The sequence below is a fragment of the Mya arenaria genome, chromosome 12, assembly GCF_026914265.1.
Source record: "Mya arenaria isolate MELC-2E11 chromosome 12, ASM2691426v1".
Lineage (NCBI taxonomy): Eukaryota > Metazoa > Mollusca > Bivalvia > Myida > Myidae > Mya > Mya arenaria.
The window spans coordinates 12,176,876-12,188,015 of NC_069133.1; the positions used below are offsets into that span (position 1 = coordinate 12,176,876).

Genomic DNA, 11,140 nt, shown 5'->3' on the forward strand with positions numbered 1-11,140 from the left:
ATATAAGTCACTTGAGAATAGTATAATTTACGTAACATAATGCTATACTCACCTTGGTGTCGCATGTGCTAAGTGGAAACACCTCTTCATTGTAAACAGTGGGATAATGCCCTGTGGTTTGAATTCTTTCTCTGCCAGCACTTTATACAGAACAATGGTCGTTCCAAGGTTATGGGTGTTATTTGTGAACCTTATGTGTGCAACTTACAAAGCTCTAGAGGTATCATTCGGTTTGAACGCTCATACCGATTTTGAGTGGAAGTCATGCAGTCATTTCCAAGCGGTACATTATCTGTTTTTGCATTGTGTGCTTTAAATGTTGTTTCTATTGAATCAACAATTGCGCACATGAAGTTATAATTTCTTGGACAAACATGCCGACTTTCAAATAGTTATATTGCAAAGAAAACATTACATTCAACAACAGATTATTTTGTTACCAGAATTATGATTCCCAAACCCAAGGATTTATCTCGGATGGTGTCGAACCACAATTATATGCTTCTAGGTCGTTGTATCCCTTCAAGTAGTTCTTTAAAATGTTCCTTCCCATTTTAGTAGCATTTCATGATGTAAATATTGAATTTTTGTATGCATTTTCAAGTTAGCATATGATTTATATCATATTTAAATGATATTTTGCAGGACCTCTCTTTTGGGTGGATGGAATCAGAGATGACCCTTAAGATGCGGCCATCACTGTGTCACATGGACGTTTTAAGAAAGTAATTGTAAACAAATCATGATAGCAAAGAAACAAAACTATGGTAATATGAATATCTGGTATTAAATCAACAGACAAAGTGTTAAAAATTTCACAATGTTTAATTTGAATTGCAATATGGTTTGCACTCAATCCAATAAAAAAGAAAAGCGCCATAAAATACCCTGCAACATACATAGCATAAAAGAATATGGCAAATCCCGACACCATTTTTCTGTTGCAGTTCGTGATAACAAGGTCATCACCTTTTGATGGCGTCATAACTATTTCGTCATACTCTTCAGTAGGGTGCGGCAAGACATATTCATGTATGTGTCGCTGGTGTAAACATAACATAGACAATGTTCAGACCGTCCAGTTTTCATTACAATACCATTTAGGCAAGAGCGACCAAAAAGTCATGAAAAGCACATCAGAGCTAAACACCTCATTAAACCGTCTGGGATGTCCATAGTCTATGCGGTGACATTAAATGTTCACTATCGTGAGTGACATAAAACGTTGCTCCATTCGTCTGATTCATACATGTAAAGAAAAAGCTGAAATGCATACAATAAGTATGTCTGCCTAAACCACCCCTTGTACTATAGCATGTCGTGTCGAATTTCCTTTAGTACGTTAACCAAAAGCCAAAACGCATCGAATCACATTCCCGTTTTCCAAAGAAATGTTTGCAAAAAAAATGAGTCAAAGCTGAACACCTATCATTCCTAATCAAAACTTTGCCAGTACCATCACCTGAATTTTGCAAAAAAGAATTTGCAAATTAACAGTATCGTGAATGTGCGTAATTGGCTGCATCGTTCTTTCAGAAGTCAAAACTGTTGCTTCGATTGAAACCATTCATTTGCAGATATCTAGCTGCGTTTCTTATCGTTAAGTACTAAAAATAAATCTACAGGCACGATCTTTATATCTTAAAAATTATAAAATAAAGATAAAAACATTGAATATGTGTGTTTATTCATATAACAATGGCAATGGAATTAAGAATACAATTAACGTAATTTATATTGTAAACTTTTCTTTGTCTAAACAAACAATACAGTTATACTGTTTAATGGAAGTCTTCAAGCAAAGGAGTAAGGATGATAAAATGATTGTAATAATACAAATACAGGGACAAGCCTAATAGCCGATCAATCAGCGAAGATCAAAACAACATGAACGGATTACACATGCATCATAATAGTATCTTTATTAATGCATGTTGAGGTATTAATGATTCATAGTGTTAATGCCATAAGATTAAAATGTGCAGGATTTTGCAGTTTACTACCATTATGTTAGTCTTTGTTATCTCTTGGTTTAAAACATCTGTCCTTTTGTAGATGTTCAGCTATATCCGGGTATGAATGTCTGTATTCTGATAAATGGTTTAACCTATGACAGAGTTCACACAAGAAGTAGGGCCAACCAGCACCATACTGCGCTTCATACTTGTCTTTCTCTTTCAATAACTTCACATACCGATCTTTGTCATTAGCAAGGTCATTTAGATACCCCACCAGTTTGGCTGGCGATTCAAACTCCACACTGTTGACGTAAGTTTGTGTAGGAATTACTTTTCGGTAGTCTGCCCCGCCTCTTGCCACTAATATCCAGTCATGGTTGTAATTCATCAAAAACTTCTCAGTTATGTAGTCACTGCAGAAAGAGTTTTCAAAAGCAAGATAAAACTTATATTTTGGAATTAATTTTGCCAGGACATCAGGCTGTATTTTTCCTTTACCACATGAGCCATAGATATCTACATCGAGTCCGCTGTTTTGTAACTTCTTGACATAGAGCTCTCGTTTGCTTTGTGTTCTACAATTGCTTACAATCCAGAGAGCGGTTTTGTTTTTGGCAGTAAAGATAGCGTCATAGTCTTTCTCAATAATTGTTGTCCTTGTCTTTATGAAACCAGCACCATGAGGCAAATCTGTATCCAAATTAAGAGAACTAGACCAATTTACCTGATTTCGCCAGTGTGGCGAGCTGTACCCAGAAAAGTCACGCCCATAAGGACTCTCTCCAAGTTTGAATATCCATGCCTGGTCTGGATTTCCCCGTTTGAATGGTGGTTTTTGTCCTATTTTTGAGTAGCTCACTGTAAATATAACTGCATCCACATGGTTCACCTCAGAAACCGCATCAGTGGCGACACAGTTACTGTACTCACATTTGGTGAACATCTGTGTGGTGTGTATAATGTTTGTCGCTCGATCCTTATACCAAAGTATGCTCTTTTTTGTCGAGTTGCGTTCTTCTCTACGTGCACTCGTATTGTATCTTATTTTCACATCAAGCAAATCGTTTATGCAGGACCTTTTCGAACACTTCGTTACTGGCCCACTCATGTTTACTGTAATACTTTTGTTTTCATAAGATTTAGTTTGTATGTGAACACCGCTAACTTTAGTGTTATTGTCATCTGTTATTATTAAAGAATTGTTTTTGCGAGGCACCAGCCATACCAAGAGTATAGTTGCACATATCAAAACCAAACCTCCCCTCTTCATGAAACTCATGAAACTGCGAGGTATCATGTTAAGGTGTATATTTTAAATCATCTAACGGTAATTGTTTTATAGTCTGCGAAATATGATTGCATCTAAAGGAAATACAACCAAAAAAGTCCTTCATGAAATAAAAGAAGCTAAATGATGACTAATTGTTTCAGTTTTGTTCATTCCTCTGTTTTTAACAATGTATATTTATGAGAAAAATCAAAATATACTTGTATTTTAGTGTTTATAGTATTAGTTTACCGTCGGTCCACTCAACACGTCGTTAGTGTTAACAATATCCAAAATGTCACACAATTCACTGAGAGGTGTCAATAAATAAACTTAATAGAATCCGTGTATATTCTGATCATAACGACATAACCCAAGAGGTAGTTTTTAAATGAGCTAAAACAAAATTGTTAGGTCAATACATTGTTCGCCTTAAAACGAACATATCTTTACAATGGCATACAATTACCAGAGGACAGTGTCAAATTACAGAATACATCGGGAGCAATCTTTTGAATTGCATGTCCTTGATTGCCAGGTAAAGATCGCAAATATCGTTTCGCGTATATAGGCTTTATTGGTGATATGAAAGGTTTTGAGTTTTGTAAATTCAATTCGCACGATTTCCTAACCATTAAGAAAATAATAAGGTTATTGGTCGCAAACAGAAATATGTCTCCGAAATTCCATCGAGCATTATAAAAATGGACCATGCCGATTGAAATATTCATTATTTCAAGATTTACTTTTACATTCAAAATAAAGTTATAGCGTTACAAAATGGACGTTATAACGCGGCACCGTGAAGAAGAAACGTATAAAGAATTAATTAAACGTATATTACAATATATTGAATTGAATTAAATACTCAATAGAAATTCGACAAGGTGTCACGTAAAAACAATGAGAATCAAAATATATAAAAGTGTAAGGGAACAATATGGTATGTTGGGACAAGTGTGGATACGAATAAAATAGTTTAAGCCTCCTGTGGACTGTCAAAGGCGATATACCCAAACATATTTTAAATTATATAAACTGATGGCGTTAAATAAACTGATGTAAATAAAACACACACGCTAACTTGGTTTTATTAAGGTTGCATGTAATTACCAACACAGCAAACTTAACAAATGTATATAATATATTAAAAACAATCCTATGGTAACCAATTTATGCAGAAAGTCACAAATTAAACATTATGATGAGAGTTGATATTTAATGTTAATCATGGTCATCTCAACATTATGTCAGTACTGAGTATGACCTCAACGGTTTGCAAAAAAATAAATAGTCTACGCATCATATACTCGCACAACCTGCGCACATGGTTCATGGGAATGCGGTCAAGAAATTGTCCATTCCTAAACGTTGCGTTGATGCTGAGGACGTTGTTTTTGCGCACTTCTTTTCAAATAATACAAAGGTAAACGTCTAAACTGTGAATTTTATTAATGATAACATTGTACAAGCAATATGTTACTGCTGTAGAAATGATCTCATTCGAGAACTCGTATGGGAAAATATCATTCTGAACCCTGGAAACAATGCATGCAGTTCTTTCACCTTAACATCAAACAAAACAATTCGAGTATTTGCAAAAGGCTGGTCATAGCCATAGATGGAAATTCATTTCTTTAATTTTTTTATATATAGTATGTATGCACTGTGTTGTTTGTGGAGTTTTGTGCTGTTCTTCTATGTTTCTTGTTTGTGATTTTATGTTCTATGTCTGTGGCGTTTACCCAGTGCCACTAAACCGGGTTTATGTTTAAACTTTTTGCTACTGAGCTTGTTTCTGTAGCTTTTGCATTAATATTGCTTATTATATATGTACATGTGTCATGCTTCATGAGTAACATCCATGACCAGACTGTGTGGTCCTCAAACAAGTATACAACGTTCTCCTCACAGCTTCTACTTCTTTCAAAGGACATTGAATCAAATCCAGGGCCAATGAAATATTATTGGCAATAAGTAAATGTAACAATGATTTAAAGTGCGAAATTAAAGATATCAAAACAGATGTATCAAAAAATTATTGTTGATGTTCATGAAGTAAAAACTGTTTGCGAAGGGTTACAGACACGAATGAACAACATTGATAGTAGACAAGATACTCATGAAAAATATATATGCACAATTTAAAAGATCATATTGAACAATTAGAGGGTGACCGTAAACTCGAGCAAAGGGAAAATAAAAAAATAAGTTAAGAATCTTTGGGCTTAAAAGTACTGAAAATGAAACAAGTACATCATTGAAAATAAATCTCGTGGAGAAGGTTCTGAAAGTTGCGAAACCAGATTTTGAATTGAGCCAAGATCATATTGCATCTTCTCACATAGCAGGCGGGAAAGATGGAGTTGTTTTGTAGAGTTTAATATCTATGAGCATAAACATTACTTGTTTTCGGGCAGAGGTTTACTTCGTGAACAGGGCATTCGTGTAGCAGAAATTCTTACTTCTCGACAAATGACAACCCTCGCTGACTTAAAATCTAAAGGACAAAGCGGATACTTCCTGGAGGGAAAACTTCACATCAGAGAACCTGAAAAATTCACCCCTCAGAAACACAGATTGTTTATAAATGCAAAGCGACGCATCGCCCAAGTAAATGAGAATATGGAAACGGAGACGACCACACCTAACAAAAATACAAAACAATAACACAACGGTCAAGGCCCTAATTGTTGTGAACTTATATTATATAATATTGGATATTGGAGCATAGCAGGACTAACCTCTAAATGTTATTTTAATGACTTTAATAAATATATATTCTCTTTTGATATATTTGCCCTAGCGGAGACATGGGAGGAAAGTAATACACAGTCTAAATATTTAAGTCAGCTACACGATTGCATTTTTTTGCCAGCAACAAAAATTGCAAGGCGTGGCAGAGCCATGGGTGGTATGTCTGTGTATGTCCGAAAGACCATCATGCAATATACTGAACACATTAACTTTGATTTCAAGATTGGCATAGTTCTTAAGATAAATAGACGCTTTATGAACATAGAAAAAGATACGTTATTGCTGTTTGTATATTTACCGCCAAACGAGTCGCCTTTTTACAATAATATAACTGTGAAAGGCATACATTTCCTAGAAGATAAACTCGCTACTTTAGCTACTGATAATCCGAATAATGGAATGATACTGATAGGTGATTTAAATGCCAGATGCAGAAATCTCAGTGAACATATATACGCGAATAGAAATATCCCACAGTTGTATGAATTCAGCCATCTTTACGACAGTCCTGTTGATAATAGACACTCAAATGATACCACAATTAATACAGCTGGAAGGCAACTAATAGAAATCTGTCAAACATATTCCATGTACATATTAAATGGGCGGTTTGGTCGCGATAAAGGTGTTGGCAACTTAACGTGTATATCCCAAATAGGATGTAGTGTTATTGACTACTGCATATGTTCAACAAATATTTTATCCTTAATAACGGACTTTAACATCGATGAGAGAAGTGAATCGCAACATTTTCCAATATTTATGCAGATTAAAGGTAGAATACTTCTAAACACAGCTATAAACAAAACTGTGACCGATGAACGTAAAAAGTACTATTTATCAAAACATGAAAAGTTTCAAGATCGAATGCGCACTACCTTTACTGCCGAATTATTAACTAATACTTGTGATTTAACAAACGACTTATCACAGGATATAAATCATATAATAGACTGTCTAACTGACAATTTGAAAACTGTAGGGAAAAGTTTCATAAAAGGATTTAGTCAACGTTCTTCCATTAACCCAACATGGTTTGACGCAGAATGCCATAACTTGAAAAGGGAAAAATATAAAGTCTTACGCGAATACCGTCAGAACAGAACAGAGCGAAATTAGAAAAATATAAAAATGCACGAATAACGTTTAAAAATATGTGTAAACATAAATCTCAGTTGCATTATAGCGAACAGTTAGATAACATAACAAGTAACCTTAATGATTCTAAGTCATTTTGGACAAAAGTTAAACGTCTTACAAACAAATGTCGAGACAACCAAAATAACATATCAACCGAAGAATGGGTTAGGCACTTTGGTAATTTATTAAATAATAATATAGCGGCGGACATAGATGAACGTTTGATAGGTGTTGAAACAGATGAACACTTGGATGAGATAGAAGAATTTATATTTAATACAGACATTAGTGAAGATGAAGTAAGACTTTCCATTAAAAACCTAAAAGCCGGAAAAGCAGCGGGACCTGATGACATTATACCAGAGTTTTTTATGTATGCAATAGATGAAATATGTGTTATACTTGTTAATTTATTTAATAGACTTTTTAAGAACGGAGAATACCCAAACTCTTGGTGTGAGTCAATAATTGTAACAATCCAAAAAAAGGGTGATATAAATAACGCTGATAATTATAGAGGAATCTCCTTGCAAAATGTATTGAGAAAAATATACTGTGGTATATTAGTCTCTCGTCTAAACTTCTTTGCGCAAGTCTTTTGTAAAATTCTGAAAACCAAGCTGGATTTAAAGCCGGCTATAGCACCGTGGATAATGCGTTTATATTAAATTATATTATAGAACGCATGCTTTATAAAACGAAAGGCAAATTGTATGTTGCTTTTGTTGACTTTCAAAAATGTTTTGATACTATTGATAGAAACTATCTATGGCAGGTTCTAAATAGGAAAGGAGTTAAAGGAAAATTATTTAAGTCTTTACTTAGTATGTATAATTCTGTAAAATCATGTATAAGATATAATGGATGTCGTAGTAACTATATACAAAGCTCTGTTGGTTTAAAACAGGGCTGTTTAGCAAGTCCAATATTATTTTCTTTTTTCATTGACGAATTAGTTACTTTTCTAGAAAGTAATAATGTCCATGGAATACAATTGCATCCAGGGACATTTAATCTGTTTTTACTTATGTTTGCCGGTGAAATAGCGTTATTGTCAGATACTGTGTACGGTTTGCAAAAAACAGTTAAATTTACTTTCAGAATTTTGTGTCACATACAAGTTAAAGGTTAACGAAACTAAAACCAATATCGTTGTCTTTAAAAAAGGTGGAAGACTCTCAAGAACTGAGAAATGGTTCTACAACACTACTCCTTTAGAAGTGGTCAATAAATTTTGTTATGTAGGACTTACGTTTACACCACAACTTTCATTTAATTGTATGGTACATGAACTTTGCATAAAGGGTAAACGTGTGCTGGTATCATTGTTATGTTCTTTATATAAATGTGGTCAAATGTCAAATGGAGTATTCTTCAAACTTTTTGATGCAAAAATATGCTCACAACTCCTATATGGAGCAGAAGTATGGGGTCTCGGAAAATATGATGACCTCGAAAGGGTTCAGATTTATGCATGTAAAAGGTTTATGTGTGCTAAGTTACATACAACAAATGACACTGTTTTAGGGGATTGTGGTAGATACCCAATGTTTATAGAATCTTATAAACGTTGTGTTAAATATTGGCTTAAAATACTAAAAATGCCTGATCATAGATTTGTTAAGAAATGCTATATCATGATGTGTAATGATGACTTACATGGTAGAAATAACTGGGTAACAAAATTACGTGTATGTCTACAATCAATAGGTTTTGGTTACATTTGGGACAACCAAAACGTTTGTTCGGAATTTTTTTTTATTAAGTCGTTTACAAATAGATTATATGACATGTTTAAACAAGATTGGCATAGTAAAGTTAGTAATAGTAGAAAATTATGCTCATATTTCGGGTTCAAGTCATCATTTGGATACGAAAAATATTTAGATGTTTTAAATATCAGAAGGTTTAGATTTATATATGTATCTTTTAGAACTAGTTCTCACGATTTAGAAATTGAAAAAGGTCGTGATACTGATATCCCAAGGGAACAAAGATTATGCAAAGTATGCCACTTTGAATGTACTGAAAATGAATACCACTTTCTACTTGTTTGTGATTTCTACGAGGATCTGCGATCCCAATATATACCACAGAAATATTATGTTAATCCTAGCATTAACAAGTTTAGAATATTCATGGCTTCATCTAATTTTAATATAGTTAAAAGTGTATCTACGTATTTGTACCATGCGTTTAATAAAAGAAAAGTTCGACTTGAAGAATGAAATTCTAGAAATCAATACCTATATAAAAACAATATTACTGTATAGTTGTTTCAATGTGTTTCATTGTACTGTTGCACAACATTGTAAATTTATACTGTATGTCTGTATATTGTAATGGGCCGGTGGCCTTATAGCAAATAAACTTTTTGTCATTGTCATTGTCATGTAAATATGTTTATATTTACTATTGCCCTTATATAAGTAATATCTGATATAATCAGTTATTTCCTATCGAAAACGAGTCTGTATTTGTTGATTTATTTTGTTCCAGTTCAGTCTTTAAATAGTTTCGTGTAATAACGTGTGTGTGTGTGCGTGCGTGCGTGCGTGCGTGGGTTCGTCCGTGCGTGCGTGCGTGCGTGCGTGCGTGTGTATGTGCATAAATAGTACTTGTAAGCAAATTAAATTCAAAATGTCAGCTATATACAAATATATGGTGTTTTGCTAGCTAGTCACTCGCAGGGACGTAGCTAGAGACATTTTGATGTGCAGGCACAAAAGCCCCGCCCCTGCGTTTTGGCGTGTTTCAGGTGGGGAAATAGGCTTAAAAAATAAAGACTTTCGAGAAATTTATCCAAATCAATTGAACAATTCTTAAAAAAAGATTATTGATGTGCAGGCCCGGGCCGTTCGGGTTTGGCGTTAGCTACGCCGCTGACTCGGACCCAGAACTTATTACATATTTTGAAAAGTTTCCATTTAAAAGAGTCTGGGTTTTTCGTTTCTGTTGCCTAGGTTACTCTCTTACTAGACCATCCCATAGTATGCACTAGTTTGTTTTTATATTCGGTTGTAACATTTACACCTTAAAGTGACACTCTTATTCAAAATCAATACATACACATGTTTAACAAACATATCAAGTTTGAGTGATAAACCTTAAACTACTTACTAAATAATGCATTCATGGAAAATATTAATTACTGATAACAAGATTGTAACCGTGTTTGTAAAAGCTGAAAACGCCGAAATATTTAATGATTGGTGAATGCTAAAAGATTAACTGCGATATACTATCGTCTCATAAGGTAGAAATACCATGTTTTCTTTTACACCACCATTTTAAATGAAACAAAGGGCAGTCTATGCCGCTTAAAGAGCCCCGCATTTGTTTTATCACCGACATTTGATAAAGTCATTAGTTTCATCAAACTCTTCGACAAACCTGTTTCCAAATTCATGTGTTGACAGTGCTTCGTCAGACGGCCGTATTGTGAAAAGGTTTGTCGAAGTGTTTAAAGAAATTACACTCGCAATCAACCTCTGGTAAATGGCCGAAGGCAGGGCTCCGTAAGCGGCGTAGACTGCGCTTTGTTTCATTTAAAATGGTGAAGAAATAGTAAAGTTATCTTTGTTTAAAGTCTTTTTTTAAATTAAAATATTACCTTCCGACGTAGCATTTATGACGCAATTTATCACGTGGTATACACACACTGTTCATAAGAACCATTGTTTTTTTTTTTACATTTATTCATCTGTTTTGGTATATTAAAACAATCATATTAATCGTGGTAAATCTTAGTTTTGGGGTAAGAGTGCATCTTTAAGAAGTCTAGTTTTTTTTTGTTTTTATTATCTAGGTTTCATGTGGTGTATTGTTATTCGACTCGTTTTAGTGTTCTACGAAATGTATATAACTATGTTGTACACATTACTGTGTCTCTTTCAAAAACTTCACTAGCTAGATTAATGAGATACCCAGCCAGTTTGGCTGGCGATTCAAACTCCGCACTGTTGACGTAAGTTTGTGTAGGAATTACTTTCCGGTAGTTTGCCCCGCCTCTTGCCAC

General features: G+C 34.2%; 1 protein-coding gene across 1 annotated transcript; it reads right to left on the reverse strand.

Annotated features, from left to right (window-relative positions):
* Nucleotides 1-1,785: 1,785 nt before the first annotated feature.
* On the reverse strand, nucleotides 1,786-3,802 carry LOC128212134 (alpha-(1,3)-fucosyltransferase C-like). The gene is made up of 2 exons (XM_052917419.1): nucleotides 2,683-3,802; nucleotides 1,786-2,371 (listed from the first exon to the last, which is right to left on the reverse strand). The coding sequence occupies exons 1-2, from the start codon at nucleotides 2,727-2,729 to the stop codon at nucleotides 2,011-2,013; spliced, it is 408 nt and encodes a 135-aa protein (XP_052773379.1). The 5' UTR covers nucleotides 2,730-3,802; the 3' UTR covers nucleotides 1,786-2,010.
* Between the last annotated feature and the right edge of the window lie 7,338 nt (nucleotides 3,803-11,140).

What these genes read in the sequence shown, in the direction of transcription:
- LOC128212134 (XM_052917419.1), bottom strand. Translation starts at nt 2,729, where the DNA reads ATGGGCGTGACTTTTCTGGGTACAGCTCGCCACACTGGCGAAATCAG. An exon ending in CGCCACACTGGCGAAATCAG is followed by an intron (nt 2,372 to 2,682) that starts GTAAATTGGTCT and finishes CTCTTTCTGCAG; the next exon opens with TGACTACATAACTGAGAAGT.